The sequence below is a fragment of the Chamaea fasciata genome, unplaced genomic scaffold (genome assembly GCF_029207755.1).
Source record: "Chamaea fasciata isolate MVZ Bird 193981 ecotype frontalis unplaced genomic scaffold, bChaFas1.0.hap1 SCAF_20, whole genome shotgun sequence".
NCBI lineage: Eukaryota > Metazoa > Chordata > Aves > Passeriformes > Sylviidae > Chamaea > Chamaea fasciata.
This window is the reverse complement of record NW_027094105.1, coordinates 6078235-6102037: the sequence shown is the minus strand read 5'-3', so window position 1 is coordinate 6102037 and position 23803 is coordinate 6078235. Positions and strand designations below refer to the sequence as shown.

The 23803-nt window shown below is 56.9% G+C and overlaps 1 protein-coding gene across 1 annotated transcript; it reads right to left on the bottom strand.

Annotated features, from left to right (window-relative positions):
• Window positions 1-255: 255 nt before the first annotated feature.
• PRRX2 (paired related homeobox 2) lies at window positions 256-23607 on the bottom strand. The gene is made up of 4 exons (XM_066201102.1): window positions 23364-23607; window positions 3352-3536; window positions 2996-3174; window positions 256-2431 (listed from the first exon to the last, which is right to left on the bottom strand). Exons 1-4 carry the CDS (start codon window positions 23605-23607, stop codon window positions 2296-2298), a joined length of 744 nt encoding a protein of 247 aa, XP_066057199.1. The 3' UTR covers window positions 256-2295.
• Window positions 23608-23803: the final 196 nt, after the last annotated feature.

The following is a 23803-nucleotide window of genomic DNA, read 5'->3' as shown; positions in this document are numbered from 1 at the left end:
TTCTTGGTGAGTTCAGCATTGACTGACAAGCTGTGATAAGCTGCCAAAAGCACAGCAAAGGAGGGGCCCTAAGATTAGGAGCAAATGTTTTCAAATATATATATACATATAGATATTTAGTGAAGAAATATTTATTCCCTGCTTTTTTTAGGTTTACAGAAACAGCATCTGCAAACTATTAAATGGGTTTATTTTCATTAATGTTCTCAAAGAGGCAGCGACATTTATATCCCTGTGGTTTCATCTTGTATAACTGGAAAAAAGAGCCCTGTGCTTTCCATGGGAATAGGATCCCCCCCAGCCCCCTCCTCCTGCCCCCAGTGGTGTTTCTCAGGGTGATTTGATCCACAGCAGATCCCTCTTCCCCCTGGCTTGGCAGGTCTCTGTGCACTGTGGGGAGCTGTGTGCTCTTCTTCTGGCATGACAAATGGGAGGGACACCAGCCCTGGAAATACGGATGGGGGCAGAGGGTGGGTATTTAGGGTGACACTGCTCCCTGGATGAGGTGGACAGTGTCAGTCAGGCTGTGCCCTCTCCCCGCCTGCCAAACTTGAGGAGGAGAAGGTAGCTGTTCCCAACTGGGGGCTGCACAGTAGAGCAGAGAGGACAGGGGCTGGAGGCAGGATGGAGGGGCTGGTTCACCCCCAGGCAGAGGAGATGGTTCTCCCATCAGGACTCCATCTCTGGGTGCTGGGTGAGTCCACCCATGCTGGAATTGCCTGGGGTGCAGCTGAAGGCTCCTGTGTCACAGCCACTGGTCCCACATGCAGCTGCAGTGAGAGCCCCAGTGGGAATGGGAGAGGATGCTCCTGGGAGCTGTGGGGACTCAGGTGGGCACTCTGCAGCTGTGGCACTTGCAGCCTCAGTGTCACCAACCAGAGGATGTTTACCTGGTGGAGGCACCTCAGCAAGTGCTCTTTTTGTCCTCAGCTCTATTGCTGCAGCCCCCAAACCAACCCCTTCCATGGAAGGAGGGCTGCTGTCTTCTCTGCCCAGGCCACCCCTCTGAGCTGGTGGTATCCCCGTGCATGGCTGGTGGCTCTTTCCAGTGGGTGAGGAAAAGGTGATCTGGTTTCCAGTGGGCTTTGTCCACAGGGACACCACAGTTCCACCACTCTGGCTGTGGAACTGGCAGGGGAACGTGGAGGCTGTGTCCCTCCACAGCTCAGTCCCATGGATTAGGGCCAGGTTGCCCACCCCATGTCTATCCCCCTGCACATCCCACCTTGGAGCCTCATTAGGCTGCGCAGCAGGGTGGGATGAGGGGGAAACCATTTCCTTTTCTGCAAAACCAAAAAAGCCTCCCCCCATGGAGCTGCCGGCCCCAGACCCCCGAGCACATCTGCGGAGCTGCCGACGGGGAGGCTGTGCCTCCGGAAGGCGAAGCCTTCGTTGGCACGAAGCGCTGGGAGCCGCCTACTCAGCTGAAACCCAACAGCTTTTTCCAATTTTCTCATTCCCTGGGACGGTTCAATGACCTGGGGCTCTGCAGAATCGCTGGCAAATCCACCAAGGCAGGGCAGCGGTGCCTGCTTGGGGATTGGCGATGCATCCCCAGCTCACAGGAGAGCTCACAGGCTCCAGGCGGGTCTGTTGAGATGCTGCAGCACTGCTTGTCCCTCTGGGAAGGGACAAAGCCTGATGCCATCAGCATAGGCCGCTCCTAAATGCAGGCAGCAACAGTGCAGAGGGCTGGCTAGGCCTGGCCATGGCATGGGTGAGCCATCAGCTTCCCAAAGTCCCAAACTTTGGGAATCCCAAACCCCACACTGTGGCTGGGGTTGCACAAAGAAACGGACACATGGATCAGCTCTGGCACACACAGTTGAGCGCCGCAAGTCACAGCGTGGTGGAAAGGGGGGCTCGTGATCCACCCACACTGTCCCTGCGGGAGGAGAAGACCCAATAACTCTTTGGCTCTCTGGGCAAGATACCCAAATTGGTCAAATCCAATAGTCCAAGATCCTTCCATGTTTGGAAGCAAATTCTTGTTCCCTTGGCAAGTCTGTTTGTCCTCAAAGAGCGTGTGGGGGGTATGTGTGTATATATAGCCGTTATTATAAGGGTGTGCGGAAAAGCAAGTTTCTAACCAAGTTCGCTCCATATGTGGCTATAATTATGTGCCACTTCGGCCTGGGACTGACTCTACCTTCAGAAGGGAAGGGAAGAGGAGAGAAGATGCTGAGACATTGGATGAGTGGCATGTGTGTTGGGCAGGCAGCAGGTTTGTCCTGGACCGGCACAGGAGCTCCACGCTGTATCCTGGAGGAGGCCATGGGATGGGGTTTGCCCTGCTCAGTTCACGGTCGGCACCTGGTTCTGATGGAGGCTGAACTCTTTGGCTTTGAGGCGCAGGCTGGCGATGCTGTTGGCCATGTTCACCCCTTGGGTGGGCGTTGCGGTCCCGCTGGAGCTGTACGAGGGCACAGTGCTGCGGGGAGAGAGCAGGGAGGAATGAGGCAATGGCCCATGGAGAAGTCCCCATGCCCTTTGTGGTCCTGCTGGCTTCCCAGGCCAGGCTGGCTGTTCCCTCTTGGAGATCTCTCACAAGAACAGCCAAGGCTTCAGCATTTTTATGTGCTTGGATGGATGTGGGAACCCCTCAAACTATGCACCAGGAGGCCCTGCTTTGTGCTTTTGGATGTGATGGCTGAACATGAACAGCTGGGAACCAGAAGGGACCCATGCCACCTCCTGTGCCGAGATGTGGGAAGGGTCAGCACAAGGCCAAGCAAATCCCTTGCGAGGACCAGGATGCCTGCTCCAACCCTGAAATGTGGGGACACAGGGAAGCCTGCTCAGCGTTGGGCAGCAGATGCTTAGACAGAGTTGAAATGGTTCCCAAAGCCAAGTCAGACAAGCTCCTTTCAGCCTCATAAAACTCCCCAAATCCCCAGCAGTGGCACAGGGCTGCATTCCTACGGCACTGGATGGTCTCTAGGCAGCCCTGCCCCACAGCCACCTCCTCCCCAGCTCCTCCAGAGCCTCCACCTACCTGTACGGGGAGGTGCTGGTCCAAGAGAGATACTCCGGGGTCAGTGCAGTGGGTCGTGGTGCCATGGGCTGCTCAATGGCCGCTTCTTGGCTGTAGGATTTGAGCAGCGATGCCGATCGGTTGGCCAGCATCGCCCTCTCGTTACGGCGGAACTTGGCCCTCCGGTTCTGGAACCACACCTGCGATGGGGGAAAGGTGATCAGTGGGGACCCAGTGAGAGCAGGGATGTCCCGAGCATCTGTCCTATGGGTCATGGTGAGGTGCAGGATGAAACAAGGGAGGGGACAGTCTCTGCTCCTCCTGCCTGGGGGGCAAGAAAGAGGGCCTTGTTTTCTCCCACACAAACCTGTGCTCACCTGGACTCTGGCCTCGCTGAGGTTGACCCTTCTCGCCAGCTCCTCCCGCACAAAGGCGTCGGGGTAGTGTGTCCTCTCAAAGACCCTCTCCAGAGCCTGCAGCTGGCTGCTGTTGAAGGTGGTGCGGTTCCTCCTCTGCTTCTTCTTCCTCTTGGCTGCCCCGCAGCTTGGGCTCAGGCTCTCGCCTGTGGGGAAAGAACAGAGGCCACATGAGAGCCAGACCCTTGTGAGACCCCAGAACCCAGCCAGGCTTAAGCCCTCCTGGGGGTCTGCAGTGTCCTGCTCTGTGCCAGCCATGCTCCCTCCAGGCACCTGCAACTCTCTGGGCAGCTGCAACCCTGTGATGTCCATGAGAATCAAAACCTATTTTGGGACCTGCTGGAGCTTAGGGTTAATCCCAAAATTTACCAAGGCCTGTAGTGGTTTCACATCTGGCTAAAACCATGTGGACCTGATTTCGAATACCAGTCTCAGTGTATTTGGGGGCTGCACTTGATCCAAGCTGGGGCTCAGCTCTTGCTAAGACTTTAAGTCAAGCTTTCATGAATGGTGATGAAAACTCAGCACCAAAACACCCCCAAGATGTGGGTCTCAGCTTCCACTTCCAGCACCCCCTGAGGCCCCAGCTGTGGCACGTCCCCAAGGTGACACAGGACTGCAGCCAAGCATCTGCTCTTCCAACCCTGGTCTTCAGAGCTCAGAACAAGCGGCACCTCGTCTCGCAGGGCTCAGCCTCCGCAGTGTTTATTTCTGGCTTTGCTGGCTCATGGAAACATGAAGCTGAGGGTGTAGTCTGGTTTCTCAGTATTGATCTTGGGCTGTCAGCCAGGCTGAGATTAATCTCCTCTTTGTCACTAATATCAGAAGGTTTGGGCGAGTTTATGAAGCCTTTTTCCGAGACACCCAGACAGCTGCCTGCAAAGGCTTTGTGGGGAGCACGACTCGCTGTCGTTCTCCCTTGTGGAGGTACTGGTTAATGATTCTTTCTGTTAATAAAGCATCTGGATCCAATCTGTACCTACGGGTGGGAAAGCATTTTGGAATTATTTGAAATGTTAATAATTTTATGACATTCTGATTCATGGCAGGGGTATATTGGGGCTTGCTGCTCTATATCACTGCAGAGGCCAGGGTGGCAGAACTCACCATTCCCTGAGTGTGCTCACAAATTAAATACTTGCTAATAATATTGATCGTGATACTTATTTAACAAGTGCAGCATTTTCAGATAATGCTTGAGCAACAAACAAAATCTACTGGAAGGGATATTAACTCTGATGCTGTCAAGACACCATCAAGTGCAGGAGGAAACTCCCAAGATTTTTAAGGCCAGAAAAACCTTCTTGCACCTTAACTCTGAATAATTCAAGCCATGAAACATCCAACATAAAGTTTTTCATCAAGTCCCTAGTACCCCTATGTGCCCAGCTACGCCATTCTCCCAAGGCCTCTCTGCAGCCAGTAGCATTTCTCTGGGTCTTTTATTGTGCTGTAGGTACAACTTGACCTTGGTTGACCATCAGCAATCTGTGATCTTGTATTTTGGACATGGCCTTCTTGGCTGGGTGAAGACACGATGGACAGTGCCTGAAATATGTGTGGGTCTGAGACCCTTTCCCCAGCCAGGAAGCCATGGGCTGCCCTTTGCCACCAATCGTGTTTAAAGGCTCACAAATAAAATTCTCAGAATTCCCTCCAGCACTTGTTCCTGCAGCTTCAAATGTCCTGCCAGTCTCTGCTTTCCAGTTGCCCCTTTTAGTTAAACTCCTTTTTTGGTCCTGTTTTCCTTCAGTGAGCTAACGAGCCGCACTGGATTAAAATACATGAAGTCCAGCCATGGTTGTTCCTGAGTTTTCTGGGAGCTTGGGACTGAAATGGGAACCATCAGGCTGGGAAAGAGCTACAGGATGTAAGAGGGTGAGAGGTTTCCATGTGGGTTTATGACCATGCCACAGGGCTTCTGGGGAAATGGTAGATCAGGGTTTGGTTCAAAAGGCGTAGTCACAAGGGCACCCACTGCCCCTCACCAAACTGGCAATGGTTTCAACAGAACCCTGAGAAATGTAAAAATAAAGTTTATAAGCCCCCTTCAGCTTCATCCTCAATTTAAACCTGGCTATAGGACTTTTCCGTAGTGATGATCTCTCTCACCCACTCTAATTGGGCTGAAAGAAAGGAGGAGGAGGGGAAGTTTTTTAAAATCAATTCTCAGTCCAGTTCTGTAGTATCTGGTCACATTTCTGGCTGGTGTTTATCTCCCCAAACCCACAGAAGGAAGAGCTAAACAGCCACAGGAGATTAAGTGGTGCTGAGTGCTTCCCCTGTGGGGCTGGCAGTCATGCTGGGATCGAGGTTTAAGACCAGAGTTGGATCAGGATGTGTCCGAGCGCCAGTGGTTCCTGGGTTTTTGGAGACCTGCAAACCCTGGGCCATGCCAGCTTTGGGCCATTTTGTTCAGCCCCTATTGCTGCTTTTAACAGAGGGACCTTCTACCCCTTTTCCAGGCCATCTCTGTATGGCAGGGAGGCAGCTCCACACATGGAGTGCCTGCCTGGATCCTCTGCTCTGCTTAGGGATGAGCCTTGGTAATGCATCAACATCATTTCCTCATTAGCTCAGGCATTGCAGGCTTATGGGACCAGACAAATGCCACCCTAATTGCTGGTGGTGAGTGTCTGACAGGTTTACAATGTACAGTCAGGCTGGATCTCTTCTGTCAGAGATGCTTTAATAACCCAAATCAGCTTCCCAAAATTGAGCACAGCTAAATCCTCTGTGGCATCAAAAAAGGAATGGGAATGGGGATGAGTTGGGTCCCCTGAAGACGCCCTGTCCTCTCACTGGCATCAGCAGGACTTGGATTTAACCAGACCTGCTGACACCTTGATGGAGGAATTGGAAACCACTTCCCATTCCTGGACTTCCAGGAATAAGAGTTTGTAATTGCACAAACTTAAAACCAGCTTCCCACCAACATCGTTCTGTCCCAAAGCAGTGCTTGGGGAGATTATGGAGAAAGCCAAACCCTTGCCTTTGTCAGGTACAATTTGGGGGTTCATTTGGGCTGGAGGGACCAGTTTGGTTGGCCAACCCTGAGGTCAGAGGGGCTCCTGAGCCTTCCCCCCAGCCACCTTCCCTGTATTTATCTTCCACTGATTACAATTTCCGCTGAAAGGAAAAGAAATGCAGGGAAAGGGGGAAAACACGGGGGATAACATTACTGAATAACGAAAGATGACATGCGGGGGAGGATGGGGAGAGGGAGGTGCAGGGACTTTGCACAGAGAAGGATGGGCCCAATGTAAATCACAAAAAAAGCCTTGTATTGCCCCAGAGTGTTAGGAAAGACAGGAGACTTTTCACTTGTGATGTGGATGAGTTTTGGGGCGCTGGGTGTGCCCTGGGTAACCTCCAGCCTCCTCTCTGGGCTGTCCTGCCTCAGGAAGTGCTGCCTGAGAGCTGCAGCAGCAGCCTAGGAGCAGTGCTGTGCCCTGTGGATGCCGTGGGGTGCCGGGAGTGACCCCAAAACCCTTCCCCCTGTGGGAGCACCAATGCTGGGAAGTCTGGACTGTGCCACACTGAGAACTTGGGTCCTGCCCCATTTGCAAAGGCACCACCACCCCAGGTCAGAGCTGTGCTGGTTCAGCTGGGCACCAACCAAGCCTCCTTCTCCAACTCCTGCCTTTTCCCTCTGTGCTTCCATTAGTTTACCATAGGAAGGACTTGGCGGGTCTCAGCCTTGGTGCTGGGCTTGCCAAGGGGAACCCTTACACTGGCAGGGCCCCCAAGCTCCCACAGCTGCTGTTGAGCACTGTAAGGAGGCAATTTTCACTCCATTTCCACCACGGCTTTGGTTTTGACTTACGAGCTCCGTTAGTGCCCAGTAAACAGCCTCAGAGCAGCAGCTCCAGATCAACCAGCACTGACAATCCCAGCAGCCCACCTGCCTGTGCCCTGGAAACACGGATGCTCCCTTGGGACATCTTTCAGGGATGGGCTTTGTTGCCAGCCATGCTCAGTCTCCCCTCTGGACACCCAGTTTGGGGGGTTTCTTTGCAAAGTGCTCATCCAGAGCATGGTGACTGCCCAGCACTGTCCCTGCTACCCCAGATGGCCACTTCAGCCAACCGCCGGCCTGTCTCTTCCCCAGGGGCTGCTGCAAACCCCTCTCCCTATGAGTACCGCCACATCCTGGGATAAGTTTTCCTGAATCCAACTCCACCACTTGGCTTTGGGGTGCAAACACCCCCATTCTTCAGGTCAGAAGGCAGCAAGTTCAACCCTCTCACGCAAAAAGCCCAGGCTACATCTCCTCCAACGTGTTTCATTTTCCACTGCGCCACAGCCCCCATGGCCCTGAACAGTTTTCTGTCATTAAATTATTTCACACATTCCATTTATTTGTGAGCAGTTTGCCAAAGACCCTTTAAGCTTTAAATTTTTCACACCCCCCCTCCCCCCCAGCCAAAATGATCAAATCTGCTGTACCATTTACTTCCCTACTACGCCTGGAATGGCATTTTTTTTCCCTCCTTTTTTCTTCTTGGGTATAATTTAAGGGTTGAAATAGCCTGGAGGGAATTAGCTGTAAATTCTTCCTAAGACAAATAAATTCAGCCCTCTAAGTTTCTACGTTTTTCAAACTGTTGAGAGACATTTTGGGTTTGTTTTACTTGAAATAATGATCGTGGCATATCTGACCCTCAGGCTGCGGCCGGCTCAAGCCAAATAAATAGCTTTTATTAATTAAGGTTTATCCTTAACAAATAAAACCCCAATTTGATCTCGGCCAGCTGAATTAGCAAAAATAAACAACGGGTTCTCTGGGCACTTGATGTGGATTTAACAAATTAACGCTGGGCCTTCATCAGGGAAGCCGCAGGGTGGTGGAGGTCTTTTACAGCCAAGAAATCCTTTGGAAAAACAATGTCTTTCGTTTCTCCCATGGTCTCTCTCGGTAAACATGTGCACTCCCTTCATCCCTTTATACACTCGGGGGAAGCGAGGAGAGCTCCGGCGATGACGTCTGCCAAAGTTTCATGTGCAATTGTTTAACTTGTTCCTCTAAATCATGCAATGGGGAGGGAGCCTTTCCCCTCAGACTGCAGCGAGCTGGGGCAAAGCTCTGGGGTGTGGGAACTGCCCCTCCATGGTGTGTGCCCACTCCAGCTCCTTTTATTCCACAACCTTCAGCTGAGACACCCAAAGCTAAGGTGTGATCTGGGCGTGCATGTGCTGCCAAGTGCAGATGACCTCTCTTTCCAGCAGCCACTTCCAACACCACCCTGCCTTGGGACGGAGTTGGGAACAGCCTGGGATCCCAGGGGAGGTTTTACCAGGGCTTTGCTGGGAGGTGAGACGGCAGGAGGGATGCTCCACAGGCCAAAGGGCAGCTGGGCATTTGTCCCTGCTCATGGGCACAGGAAGGACAGGGTTCGTTGCAAAAGGGATGGTGAGAGATGCCTACACCACAACAGGTCTTTAATCTCCCCAAATCATCTTGGAAAGCCTAGGGGGCTGAGAAGCAGCCAGGAACCTGCCCCTCCACACGTGCCGAGTCACCCAAGTACGGTGCCTTTCCTGCACCCACCAGAGAGCCCAGCCTGGGTGCACAGGACCAGCACAGCACCAACCTGAGCGCAAAACCACATTGGTGAAACTCCCATTTTCTGCACGGTTTCATCCCAGTACCCAGGGGAGAAGCCTTTGGGGCCATCAACCCCTGCCCACAGGATGCCAGCCCCAGCTTTGCTTGGCATGATGCTGTGAGGTGTAAACCCATCCTGGGAACATCCATGGATATGAGGGACAGGGCATCCCTGGGGAACAAGGGCTGTCAGCCCCTCCCCAGCTTCCCACCTCCTCATCCCAACCCACGGCCACTCCCTGTTCCCCCTCCAGCCCAGCCCCAGCCTCACAAAGACCCTGGGAATGCTGAAGGCTCTGGGGGGAGGTTGAAGCTGGGGGGGTCCAAATGTGCTGAGTCCAAAGGAAACTTTCTCGGCTCAAGTGGCACACATGAAAAATTTAAGAGAGGGGCAAGTCCCAGCTACTGGAGAAACATTACAGCGAAATGTTTCCGAGGATGTTTCACCTCATTAATTGTGAAAAAACTGAAACGCTGACACGTTTTTACAGGCTGCCAGTTTTGCTGGGGGAAAAGTGTCTCTGTTAAAAAGGAGCAGCAAAAGCCTGGACCAAGAAAGAGGCCAAGGCTGTCCCGGGGGGCCTTAGCCTGTGCTCACTGACAGGCAGCAGCAGCGTGTTTTATGGTTATAGAGTTGCCTCTGCACCAGCCAGAAACCACCCAGCACCACAGTTTGCTACCCCCAGCCACACAGACACCCTGTTTTTGGGAAGATCCTGCCCAGCAGTGCTGCAGACCCAGGGATGCTCCATGCACAGCCCGCACCCCCAGAGCCCAGGAGGTTTTCCCCTTGCACCCCTGCATGGTGTGTGGTGTCTGAGCACCCATCACAGCAAGTCCTGCTGAAAGCCAGAACAAACCAGGAAGGTCCTGGCTGAGCCAGCAACATCCCTGCTCCTCAGTGGGGATGTGTCCAGCCTGTGCTGGGAATCCAGTGGTGGCACTGACGCCTTTTTTTAGCTCACGATTAGTGCAGCAAATGTATTGGGAACATGATGTTTAGAGGGGTACTGGGAACAGAAAGAACGTGAAAAGGAAGATCCCCATGTCATGAGACACTGCTTCCCTTAGGGATGGCTTCAGCCCGGAATTAGCCACCAAATTCACTGCCGAGAGCTGTGAGTGGATTCAGAGCTGGCTCTCCAGTGAGCTCTGGAGCAAGGGCAGCCATGCTGCAAAACCCAGATGCTTAAGAGGGAGAAGATCAGAAGTCACAGTGAGGAAGGAGGAAGACAATGAAAAGAATGAAGGGAAGCAGATGCTGGAGACACCAGGTGAGGAACCAGCCAGCCAAGTCTTGTGCTGTGATTTAGAGAGGATGCGCTGAAAGTTGAAAGCTGGTGAAACCCCCAGGGCTGCAGGCAAAGCCCTGAGGCTCTGAGTGCTCAGGAGCCCCTGAACATTCCCAGCACTTCCCACCATGCCAGAGGCTACTGCCCCGGCCAGAGGCTCCTGCACAGCCCAGCACGGCACTCACCCAGCTGAGGCCAGGCCCCAGGAATGGTGTTTTGGCACAGCCAGCTCCTGCGTCAGCGGAAGCATTTAATGAATTAATTGCAGCCACATTCCCTGAAGGAGGAGGCAGGGCTGGTGGGATGCTGTCAAGCCTCAGGAAGGGGCTGGGGAACATCTCTGGTCACAAAGCTCTGGTGGGAGTAAGGGGAGTAGGCTGAGCAGCACAAGAAATTCCTGTCCGCTCTCCCATGGATCGGGGAGAGATAGTGCCGTCAGAATCACAGAATCACAGAATGATCTGGTGCCATCAGAATCACAGAATGAATCACCCACCTTTCACCTGGGATGGGAACGGCCTGTGGACAGACCTTTGGAGAAGGTGACACGGACACATCCTGCCGCCAGGCTCAGTGGCTCGGGATGCACCCCAGCACCCTGGCCCCAGGCCCAACCCCGCGTGAGGATCCAGACCACAGAGCCTGGCACCATCAGCACCCCCCGACACCAGCGCTCCAGAAACAGCCTCGACGGCCGGCGGCAGCGCTGGCGCCCGGCGCGGGACTCGCCTCTGGCCGTGCTTTCCCCCCACCCGCCTCCCGCACCCCGGGAGCCGGAGCCGGGGCCTTTGTGGGGGTTCAGACTGCCTGGCTGCTCCCGCCGACGGTGGCACCGGCCCAGGGCAGCCAGCCCGGACCCGGAGTGCTGAGAGCATCCCCTGGGCTCCACGGCCTGCAGGAGAAATGTTCCCTCCCAGGGCCGAGGCAGGCGGGGTGACCCCAGCCTGGCGCAGGGCTGCCGGGAGCTGCCAGGAGCGTCCCGCGTGCTCACAGGAGGCTGTGGCTGTGTGACACAATGGGCTGTCCCGGCTCCAGAGCCACCACTGCCTCCATTGTGTCAGCACTCCGTGGGGATGGAGCTGTGGAGGAGCTGAGCTGGGGCAAAGCTGGGGTGCTGCTCCACAACGAGCCTGCCCCTCAAGGAATGGCATGGTGAGGAGGAAAGGCTCCTGGGAAAGTCCACTGTCTGCACGGATTTGCTGGGTACAGTGGCTTTGAGAGGTCAGGATCTGGCAGGGCCTGGCTTCTTCCCTGCTCGTGGCAGGGGAACATGCAACTCAGAGGGGTTTGCACCCCTCTTTTCCTAGTAGTGACTGGGATCACACAGAGCCTCCAAAAACTCATCCACAGCGGTGCCAGTCTGGATGTCCCCTGCAAATGCCAAAGGGGGAGAGGGGGAGACAGGACAGATATGGAGAGGGGTGCTCCTGGCATGCAGGGATGCTCTGAGAGGCTGTGTCAGACCAAAGGGCTCCTCAGGCGGATGTTTGTGGCTGCAGGGCTGGGGTAGCAGGAGCTGAAGCCCTCCCAGCACAGCCAAATGCCTCAGGAAAAGACAGCGTGGTGGGTTTGACTGATCCAAGCCAAGTTCCGAGCAGCACCAACCAACGGGGGAGCAGGAATTTTCATTTTGTTCTCCTGTGCATTTGCCAACCACCCCCCAGTGGAGGCCCAGGGACCAACAAAAGGCACTGGCTCTCCCCCAGCCACCACCAGCCAGGAGCCTTCCCAGCAAGGAGACATTCACAGCAGAGCTTGCTTTCATCCCCCAGCCAGGAGACTTTCTTGGGGTGGGATGAGAGCAGCGCCTGGGCTGTCCTGCACCTCACACACTGCAGCACCCTGGGATGCTCCTGGGGATGCATTCCCCTGGGGATGCAGCCTCCCCTCTTTGCCAGCTCAATGGTGGTGGCTCTCAGATGTGTGAATGGGCCTCTGTGGCTCAGGGAAACAGCCAGCACAGACCCTGTGGCCAAAATGCTGGGATTTGGGTCAGCCCCAGGCACCGCAGTGAGGGGTCTGGGCAGAGGGAATGGCCACAGCGGCTCCCCACAGCCACTGGAGAGTGGGATGGTGGGACAGATGATGGATAATGCCAGCACAGACCCTGCTGCCCTACATCAGGGCTGAGCATGCTGCTTCCCTTCCCATCCTGCAGACCTTTCAGGCACCATTTGGTGCGTCCATGATGCAGCCACAGAGGTGCCAACGTCGCTCACATGCAGCCACCTGACATAAAAGGTTACCTGGTTTTCCAGCAGGGCACAGACATGTCATTAATTAACACTAATGAGACTTGTGCAAGCGCCGGCCCAGGAGTAAGCACCCGCCTGTGCGTGCAAATCACCACCAAAATCCTGGATTTAACTGCCAAGTGAGTTTTCCTGGGGGCTGGGAAGGGGATGGGGGGTGCCTCAGGCCATCACGGTGTTGAGAGCTCACTGGGACTTTTGCTCAGTGTTTGAAAAACAAAACCAAATCAGCCGGGGCTGCACAGCAGGAACGTTGTGTGGAGGGCTGGCTCCCAGCCAGGGACCCCTGGCATGGCGATCCCAGCCTTCCTCTCCTCCCCAGCCCCCCCAAAAAGGTGGGTTTTTGAAATTTAATAGGCAAAAGCCCAAGCAAGCCAGCCCCAATGGCATCTGGCACTGAAACCCAACACCAGCCCCACGAGGCTAAAGCAGAGAGCCCATTGCATCAGGGTCATTGCCAAGGGGGGGAAAAGGAGGCAGGCAGGGGTAAGGGGGATGATGAGAATTCCCGTGATGTCCCCTCCTGCTGCCCACTGCCACTGCCCCAAGTCCCTTTTCTTTTTTGAGGCCGAGAGGGTGTTTTTCACACCCAGGCCAGCAAATCCCTGAGCACCCATTAGACCAGAGAGCACCAGCACCTGCTGAGAGCCCATTCCACGGCCACCAACCGTGGCCACCAGCATGTCTGGCCAGGCTGTGGGAAGGGCGTGAGCCCCACTGGGACCCCATCCCAGCCCCACTCCAGGGAGGACCCTCGTGGGCTGTGCCTGCACGCACAGACGTCCTGGAAGCCCCTGCCAGCAAGCAGCATCGCTGTCCTCCAGTCTGGTTTTCATTTGAGGTCGGTGGCCTCTCGCCAAATTTATTGTAAAACATTCATTTTAATAAGTGGCTCGTATCTTTTATAATTATTTTTTTTTAACCCAGCCTGGTTAACTATTTCCAGGTTAAAGCAGAGCCACGCGTGGCAGGGATGGCAGGGATGGCAGGGGCAGTGGGGACAGTGGGGGCAGGTGCCAGCCAAGGGGAGGACATCAAGGGATGACAGGATGGAGAAAGGAACATCAGTGTCCTGCTTCTACAAAGGTCAGCAGAGCTGAGACCCTCACCTTCATCACTCCAAGCCTTCATCCCCTCCAGGTCCCCAGGGACACCAAGCACCCTTCTGCCACACTGGGCACCCTGACACCCTCATACAAAATTAAAACTTACTGCCCAGTGGGTAACTGGGTCATGTCAAACATGCAGAGGGCTTCCCAAAGTGGACGTTGCCTGGTAGTTTAGTTTCAACATTTGTTTTAAGTTTTATAAACCTCTAATACTAATAGAAATGCTTGAGTGTCTTTTAATTTAAATGAAAACAGGTTTTTTTTTAATTTTAAAAATTCCCCTGAGGTATTTACAACCCCCAAATTACAGCCATGTGGCCAGCCCAGATGAGAAAGTGAAATCGGTGAGGAGGAAGTGTGGCAGCTGCCCCAGCCCAGCCCACCACAGCCCTGTAGTGGCTGTCCCCATGTCACCTGTGTCCCCTGCACAGACTCTGCTTCACACCTTTGCTGGGGACATGGGATCCATGGGTTGACCAGCCCCTGGAGCTGCCAGCTGCAGCTGTCCCCAGCAGGATGGCATCTTTCTGTTTTTCCTGCCTTCCTTCTGTCCTTCCATGTTTGTCTCATCTCTGCAGCACAGTGGGTTTAGGAGACAGGAGTCTGGAGACAGGAGCTACCCGTGACCCATCCTGTGCCCTCCTCAGCTGTGCTGCTGCAGGACCAGGCTCTCTGCACCCCAGTGCTGTGTCCGAGGTCCTCTAAGTGCTCCCCTGCACCAGCACTGCTACTGCCACCCCCAAGTCACCCCTGACAGCCCCGCAGCGTCATGTGCATCCTGGGGTGCAACACATTCCTCTCCACTCAGCAACGCCCTGCAGGACCTGGGGTACAGCATGATTCCCCTGAACGGCTCAGTGCCACACACCTCCCCCTGCACTGCCCTGTACAGCCTGGGGTGCTGTGTAACCCCCCCACACACACCCTGCATCGCCCTGTACAGCCTGGGGTGCTGTGTAACCCCACCACACACACCCTGCATCGCCCTGTACAGCCTGGGGTGCTGTGTAACCCCCCCACACACACCCTGCATCGCCCTGTACAGCCTGGGGTGCTGTGTAACCCCCCCCCACACACCCTGCATCGCCCTGTACAGCCTGGGGTGCTGTGTAACCCCACACACACCCTGCATCGCCCTGTACAGCCTGGGGTGCTGTGTAACCCCACACACACCCTGCATCGCCCTGTACAGCCTGGGGTGCTGTGTAACCCCCCCACACACACCCTGCATCGCCCTGTACAGCCTGGGGTGCTGTGTAACCCCACACACACCCTGCATCGCCCTGTACAGCCTGGGGTGCTGTGTAACCCCACCACACACACCCTGCATCGCCCTGTACAGCCTGGGGTGCTGTGTAACCCCACACACACACCCTGCATCGCCCTGTACAGCCTGGGGTGCTGTGTAACCCCCCCACACACACCCTGCATCGCCCTGTACAGCCTGGGGTGCTGTGTAACCCCCACACACACACCCTGCATCGCCCTGTACAGCCTGGGGTGCAGCACAATCCTCACCCTACTCCAGCAATGCCCTCCCAGACCTGCGGTACAATGCCAACCCCCTGCACATCTTGGGGTGCGAAGCAGCCCCTCCAAACACACACTGCAATGCCCTGAGCAGCCCAGGACTCAACACAACTGCCCCCATCAATGCCCTGCACGACTCGGGGTGCAATCCCCAGCCTGGGCCGGCTCAGGCGGCCGAGCCCCGCAGTGCCAGCGCTGCCCCCGGCTGGGCTGCGGTGCCTGCGGGGAGCGCCGGGCTGTGCCCCCTCCCCAGCACCCCGCTGCCATGTGCTGCTCCCCGCCGCTCCCCCGGCTCCCCTGCCATGTGCACTCCAGTTTCCTTGCGTGTGAAGCCTGCAGCCTCTCGGATTCAGTGGCTGGAAAGGATGGCGCCTCTCCACATCTGGTTCAATGCGCGAGCCTGGCGCCTGGCTTAGCCACAGTCTCCATTCAGAGACACACAGACTTTAATAGACTCATACAATTCTTCCTGATCTATCACTGCAGCCGCAGCTGAAAAGCTGCTTTATTATATGCACTCAAAGGGGGATGAGGAGGGAAGGGGAGGGGGCGGGCGGCTGGCGCTGCCGCTCTCTGAAGGCTCTCAGCCCACCCGGCATCCCCCGGGACCTGAACTGTCCCCCCAGCCCTGCCCGGCCTCCCAGGGGCTGTTTTCCCCCCTAAACCCGCAGAAAACAGCAGCACCGCGGCCTCATTATCTCTCCTGCTCAATTAACACCCTCCAAGCTGCCGTTTGCACCCGCACCGCGCACGGGTTGGGGCTGCAGGGCACGAGGTGGCAAAGGCGACCCCGCCTGTCCCCTTAACGTCCCCAGGATGGTTTCACTCCCTGACAAACTGGAGCAATTTCCCCCCAATTTCCTGCAGCACCAGCATCCCGCATTTTACCCCGCAATTCCCGGCCGGAGGAGCCGCAGCCGGCGGGGGTGGAGGAGCTGCCCCGCGGGCGGGCACCGCACCCGCCGTGCCAGCGATGCCCCCGGCACGTCCCGGGGCCGGGGCTGCTCCTCGCCGGGGCGGCACAGCGCAGGGAAGTGTCTGCTGAGGGATGCGGAGCGCGGACAGGGCATTTCGTCACGCCGTGGGAAGGCTGGAAAACATCGCCCGCGGTCATGTGTCCCTCGGGCAAAGGCAAACATCGGGAATGCCTCAAGGGCGAGGGTAGGAATTTTTGTGTTAGTTCTCGGAAATTTAGGGTTTGTCCAGTGAAAAACAAGCAGTTTGGCAGTTTTGGGGCAGTCCTGGCCAACAGGCATCAGAAAACCGCCTTGAAACCCCAAATCAGGCCTTTCTCCCCAAAAGCTTTGCTGTTCCCATCCTCCCTGACCCTTCTGGGCATCGCCAAGACCAGGCAGGGGGTGGCTGTCTCTGCCCACCACACTTCCACTCTGATCCCAGTGGCTTTTTGCAGCCAGGAAAAACCTGATCTGCATTAACCTTGGTCTAAATCCTTGCTCAGTCCCAGCTCAGCCCAGCCATAACCCACTGCCCCAGCATTTTAAAGGATGCTCTGACCCAGTTCCCTGGCTCAGGGATCCCATCCTGGAAGGATAACTTATTCCAGCTTCAGCTCATGCTGCAGGGAGGGAACGAGATGCCAGTGTGGGGACACCAACTCTCTACCAATCCCAAAACACCCAGGTCCCAATTCTGCTTCAAACCTCTTCCCTTCAGCTCACTGATTTGACAGCTCTGGGGAGATAATTCCCCGTGGCTGGAGGAAATCAGCCTCGGGTGAAGGGGTGATCAGCACCACTCCCTGGGAGAGAGGAGATTTTCTAACGAGGCAGCCTCAAAGCCCCAAATCATTTCATCAGCCTCCCAGCTACAGACACACGCCCAGGCTCTCTTAAAATGCTGATTCGTTGAAATTCACCCATCTTGGCTGCACAGAGTCGAAATTTCATATTTTTCCTGTGAATCAGCCCCATTCCCTGAAATAACAGCCCAAAAGGAGAGGGGAAATAGTCTTGCACTGAGCTGTTCCTGGTCGAGCGAGACACAACAGCCGAGGGGGGGACAGGCAAGGTGTCCCTGCACCCCAACACCCTCCTGGGCTGGGCATGGCTGTGTCAGGGGGTGTCTGAGCTGCTGCTGGGGACTAAAGCACATCAGTGGGTGCTGCCAGGGCTCCCAGGGAAGTGGGGCAAAGCCTTGTGTCCCCACAACATGCAGGACCCCGCCACTGTCCCCTCTGGACACTGTGACACATTTATTCCCCCTGCTGGAAAGTGGTTTCAGGAGGAGCACCCCCCACAGCAATGCCTGCCAAAACCCGGATCACTGGGGGTGCTGAGCGGAGAAAAATCTCAGCAATGAGAATTTGGGGAGAAAAGTGATTTTCCTGCCCTCCTGGCCCAGTTAAGGCTACTCCAGCTCTTGGGCTCCTCTAGCCAGAGGGTTCCCATCTCCCCAGGCCCTGGGTTTGGGTTTTTTTCCCTTTCCCCTCCGGCAGCAGCTCTCCCCGCACAGAAGTGAGCACGTGTGGGGACCCCGCAGAGCCCTGCAAGCGCGGCAGGAACGTGCTGGTATGTGTTCCCCTGTGCCCTGGGGAGGGCTCAGCGTGGGCAGCGCGACTTCCTGGGGCCCCTGCTCCAGCCCAGAGCCCCCCGAGCTGGGGCAGGGGGAGCCTGGAGCCCAGGTGGAATGTTCAGCTCATCTGGGGGCAAATTTTCTCCAAATCAGAGCCCAGTCAGCGAGAGCCTGACAGCAGCCCAGGGCACAGGGAAGAGCAGGATGGTGACCCAGTGTCACCACAGGAGGAGCAGAAGGGTGAGGCCTGGGATGGTGAGTGTGTGTCACCCTTCCAGGCTGGAGGGCACAGGGAAGCACACAGAGGTGGTACCAGGGTGAACCCCATGCCAGAAGCTCCATGAGACCAGGGGTCTCTTCCAGCTGTGACCCCATCCCTGCCTGTGCCTGGCAGTGATTTGTGCTGCTCTGGCTGGTTCTGCAGGGTGGTGACCTAATTCAGCCCTTTGTCCTCCTTGTGCCATGGGAAAGCAGCACACCCACCCCACGGCAGTTTTTGGATAGATGAGACCTGAGGGACCAGTTTCCTCTTGTCCATTGTGCAGGACAGTGTTCCTGTGGCACAGACACAGGATAGGAACCACAGTGGAGGGAGGGGGAAGCCTGGCAGCAGGAACACGCTGCAGGTTGGGGCTGTTCCCTGTCCCCTGCATCAGCCTGGGGTGTACAGGATGGGTCCCTCCCCACAGCCCCTTTTTTCCTGACTGGAAAAATATGCTGAGCTCCCTGTGAGTGGCTGGAAACCTTCAGGGTGAGCTGAGACCTGTCAGGCTCCCATCCATCCATCCATCCATCCATCCATCCATCCATCCATCCATCCATCCATCCTTGCTTGTCACCAGCAGTGCAGTAAGCAAAAACAAAACGTGGAGGGGTGAGGGGTGGCCAGGGTGGGGAGCTGCCTCATGAATTAATTGGCACTTAGTGACTAACTGCTGATGGATGCTGCACTGGGGACCTGCCAGCATCAGGCACTGGACGAGGGCTGGGGATCATCCCACTTCAGCAGCCCCCAAAGGCACATGAGGAAAATCCCCTTGTCCTGAGGTCTGCAGCCCTCAGAGCCCTCCAGGCAGGGGGGTGTCCCCAGGTTAGGGACAGGGAGGTGATGCCTGGTGACTGAGAGCAAGGATGGCTCCTGTCCCACTGCCACCCACCGGCTGGGCTGGCCTTACAAGGACAGAGACGATTCACCTCCCCCTCTGCTTCAGATGCCACCGTTGCCAGCTCTGCCAACAGGGACTGTCCCCACCAAGGGCCCTGAGGGAGGGCCAGTCTGGGAGGGCAGACAGGCACCCTGGGTTGGGGCTGTTTTGGGGAGGATGTTGCTGTTTGGAGGGATGATGGGGGCTGTAAACCCTGCACCCAGCCCTGCTGCCCCCCTCCAGTGTACCCCAACCTCACCCCACAAGCCATGGCAAGCTGGATGTGGTGCCACCCCTAAAAGCAGGGACACTTCCTTTAGGGAACAAAAGCCTCTCCTCAGAGAGCTGAGCCACATCCATCAGACAATTCTCAAAGCCTCTTCCCCTCCACAGGGGCTGTGGCAGGGTCTCTACACCCCTGTCTGTCCCTCATCAGGCATCCAGAAACCATGGAAGGCCTCCCAGCAGAGCAGCCTGGAGGATGCCCAGCAGTTGTGGGGCTGTGGAAAGCAGATGGGAGCTGGAGAGAAAGGTCTGATGGGTGTGACAGGGCAGGGGGGCCTCAGCTGGGTCCCTGTGCCCATGGCCCAGTCTCACTGAGCCAGGCACAGGGGATCGGCCACGAGTTAGTGACACTGGGTTTAATTGTGGCCAAGCAATTAAACGTGCACAGATGCACAGATATCCCAGGGAGGGCAGATCCCCAAAGGCACATCCCAGCCATGGTGTTACAGAGCTGCCTCCTGCCAGCACAGCCAGAGGGGTCAAGGTGTCCCTGAGCTGTGCCCACGTCTGATGGGGACAAGTGGTATTTGGGAGGGCAAAGCAGCACAGCCAAACTCTGTCCTGTGAGCCAGGACCAGCACAGCCCCTGGACTGGGACACCACAGGGACATCAGCTGGGATGGCTCTGCCAAGGAAGGTACCTGAGCCCTGGGAGGAGTTTGGGGCTACCTGGGGCAATCAGCCACCACTTTACCTCCAGGACCAAGTCCCTTTTCCCCTCTGATACCAGGTCCTTGTCTCTCCCTGCCTCACTTCTCCCTTTTCAGCTACTCCGGTTTACATAATTAAATCCAATTTGTTGTAACAACATCTTAATCCTCCCCGCCCCTTTGGGTGCTGCTCCTTCTCTCCTTCATCACTGCTCTGCTCAGCATCCTCACAGCCTCAGAACAGGTCAGAGGGCCCCAGGGGATGAGGAAGGGGCTGCAGGGACTGTTCTGAAAATGGGATGTCCAGAGGCCACCACACCTCCCCATCCCACTGCCAGGTCCCAGTGGCTGTAGCCAAATAAATGGCCAATGCATGCCTGCCCCATGCCAAAAAATCCCCTTGGAGGGGTCACAGCTCAGCTGTGACAAAAGTGACTCTTTCTGAGTTTTCAGCCCCAAAGTGGCTGCTGGAGCCAGTGCATGACTCCCTCTCCCATCCCCAGGCGGCACCAAAAGTAAGTTCATTGTTTGAAAAGCCATCAGTCAAGGCTTGCTGGCTAAAATTACCCTCCTGCTTTATCATCTTGAGAACATTAAGGGCTGTTGTTAACAGATGTTTCGCGTTACACATTATTTGTTAGTCTAATGAAAGGAGGTGAACAAGCTTTCAAGACCTCAGAAGTTGTGCCGAAGGTTTTCGATGGGAGGCTGCTGCACCACTCCAGGGGAGGATGAAGATGAGGATGTGAATGAGCTCTCGCCACCCTGGTGACTTTTCCTTGCTCTTGCCTGGGTTGTGGGAGTTCTGATTTTTGGGTGTCACGAGAGCAATGTGTCACACAGGTATCTGTATTCACCATCCCGGGAGGATGCGCTGGGTACACTCAGGGCTGAGCAGCCCCTGGGTGCAGAGGGAGTTGGGCACGGCTTCGGCCCTCAAAAGTGGCAGTGGGAAGGGATGTGCCAGCCCTGCAAGGGACTCCTGGAGGAGAGGTGTGCCAAGGGCCCCGGACATGGGGCTGCCTCCAGCCACCCTCTCCAGCAGGCAGGGCTGTGGGCTGGGGGGAGTAAGAGACGCTCCGAAGATCCCTCATGTGCCTCACGACTTCTATTAGCAGATTGTGACAGGGATGGGTGAGGTCAGGAGGGGTTTGAATCCCCTTCTGCAGAGAATAAACCCCTGCCCTGAGTTTCTCTGCCAACCTCCAGAACGGGAAGCTCTCGCTGCTGCTTCCCTGGGGAAGGGGAAGGGGTTCTGTTGGGGTCACAGTCTGCTGGGCACAGCCTGGAGCTGCCTAAAGCATCCTTGTGCCAGCTCTGCCAACACAGCCCCCCAGCCCATGGTCAGCCCTGCCTGGTACCAGCAACTTCACAGCAGGTTCAGGGCTGCTCTTCCTCCAGCCCAGCAGCACAAGGACCCCGATGGTTCCTGGCTGGAATGCAGAGCCACGTCCTACAGAGAGATGCAGGGGCACCGTGTCCACTTGTGTTCATAACAAACCCACTGCCACCACCTGTGGGGCTCCAAACCTGCATCTGACAGAAAAACCCCATGATGGTGAAGATGAAGATGAGAGAAAACGCTGAGAGGCTGTTTTGTTTCAGGATGCCAACAAAATATAAGGTTAGCAGTAAAAGTTCCTTTGCTGTCATTGCACCGATGCCAAAAGCATCGCAGATCTGGAGCAAAAGGCTGATGCTCACAAAGGCAGGACATTTGCCCGGTATTTCAGGCCTCCCCATGTCAATTTAGGAAATGACATCCCAGTTAAGGCAGTGGCAGCAGGTAAGGGTCTCTAAGGTCCAGCTTTGCATGCTCACAGGTTCTTGTCTCTGTTTCCTTGATCTCTTCTTGCCCACTGCTCTCAACTCCCAGGTGTTTTTCAACATCAGAAATGCTTCAACTGCTGGTCAGCTTGTCAGAGCATTCCAGATGCTGATGGTGCCTCCATCCATGCAAGCCTGCCAGAACAGGTGCTAATGGGGAATATCTCACATGGGCCAGCACTGCTGGATCCGCAGAGAAAACCCCAGGGCCCCTGCCCCGGGAGGAATGGGCTTTTAGGGTGAAGAACAGGCTTGTGGTGATCGTGCAGCCTCTCACTGTTTTTTGCATCACACTGGGTCCACACTGAGTTCTCAGGGTGCATTAGGAGCCCAGCAGGGCAGTAGTTTCTCTGCTGTTTTGCAAACAGCCCTGTGAGCCTGCTGCGGGCTGGGTTTCCAAAAAGCTGCGCTGATCCCACACAGAACACTGTCTCCCCTACAGACCCACAGGCAGGAGAAACCCTCCCCACAGCCCCACAGCCACTGCCAAAAGTACAAACAAAACCCAAGGGAAAGGGAGGGAGGGTGGAAAATTACACTGAAAATACCAGATACCATCCCAAAAAGCAGCGCCCAGCCTCAGCAGAGCTTGCAGAGGCAGGCTGGGGGCACAGTGGGGCTGCTCCGTGAAGGAAGGAGATTGTGCAGGGAACGAGCTGTGGGTTGGAGAAAGATGCTTCAGACCAGCCCGCAGCGTAGGAGACACGGGAGGGGACAGAGAAAGCACCCGCAGGGGATGAGCCTCCTTCAGCAGCACAGATTCCTGGGTTGCCTGTGCACCCCGGCCAGGCGCGGGTCAGACCCTCGGCAGAGCTGTCAGCACGCCAGGGCTGTACAAAACAAACCTGGGGTAGCACAGCCCAGCCAGGAGACAGTTTTAGGGAATGCCACCCCTCGAGGAGGGCACCTGGGGATGGCGGGGCTGCACCCCCACCCCACGCTCTGCCTCTCCTCTGTCACCTCAGTGTCCCGAGGGGACACCCGGCTCCGGGGGGCTCTGGGGGCTGTCGGCTGCCCCTGCGCTGTGGCTTTGCCCCAAGAATGGGGCGAACCCTCCTCACCCCCGGCCCGGGACCGGAGCGGGGATGCGCTGGACCGATGGAGCGGCTCAGAGGGAGAGACGCGAGCGGGATTGTCCCGGTACAAACGCGCCTCCGGCCAGGAGCGAGCGCCATGAGCCGCGTCCCGGGTCGGTCCCGTTCTCCTCTCCCAGCCCCGCTTCTGTCCCCGTGGATGCCGGAGACGCGCAGCTGCGGCCGCCGGGACGGGACCCGCTGAGTCCCGGTCCCCACGGCCCCGCCGGGCCGCCCCCGCTCCCTGCGCCCGGAAACCGAGACCGGGAGCCCCGGGGGAAATGGGGACCCCGGGGCCGCGCAGCCCCGGCACCGACCGACCTCCCGGCAATGTCCCGGAGCCGACACCTCCGGTGCCGCTGCGGGGTCCCTGTGCACCCTGCCCCGCTGCGGGGTCCCTGTGCTCTCCGTCCCGGGTGCGGGGTCCCTTTCTCACGGTGCGGGTTCCCTCTGCCCCAGCCGTCGGGGGATCGGCACCCTGCAGCTCACCCCGACGGGGCTCCCCCCTCGCCTCCAGCCGCTGCCCCCGTTCTCCCCGCCCCGCGGCGGGGGGACACCGACCCCCTTTTGTCCGGGGTGCCGGCCCGCGGCAGGGGGGACGCGGCGGGGACACGCCATCCCCAAAGCTGCCCCATCCCCGGGGAGCCCATCCCGGGCCGGCGGGACTCACCGTCCTGGGGCGCTGCCTCGCTGCCGCTGCTGCCTCCCGACGGCTCCGGGATGGCCTTGCCGCTGCCGGCGGGCGGGGGACCGGCCGCGGGGGTCCCGTTCATGCCGGCCGCCACCTCCTCCAGGTCGAGGAGGTGGCTCACGCTGAAGTTTTTCCGGCTTTGAGCGTTCTCGGGCGGCTCCGGGCCGCGCACGGCGCCGGGGGCGAACGGCTTGTCCATGGCAAAGGCTGGCGCCGAGTCCATGGCTCCCACCCCCAGCCCGCAGCCCACCCCGAGGTGCCGGGCCGCTTCCCGGCCCCCTTCCCCTTTCCCACCCACCCCCCTCCAGAAGAAAAAGAGAAAAAATTAAAATGATTACAATTTTTTTTTAAATGGGGGGGGGGGGGGAATCACGGCTGCCCTGAGTCCGGCTCCCTCCCCAGCCCCCGTTCCGCCTTGT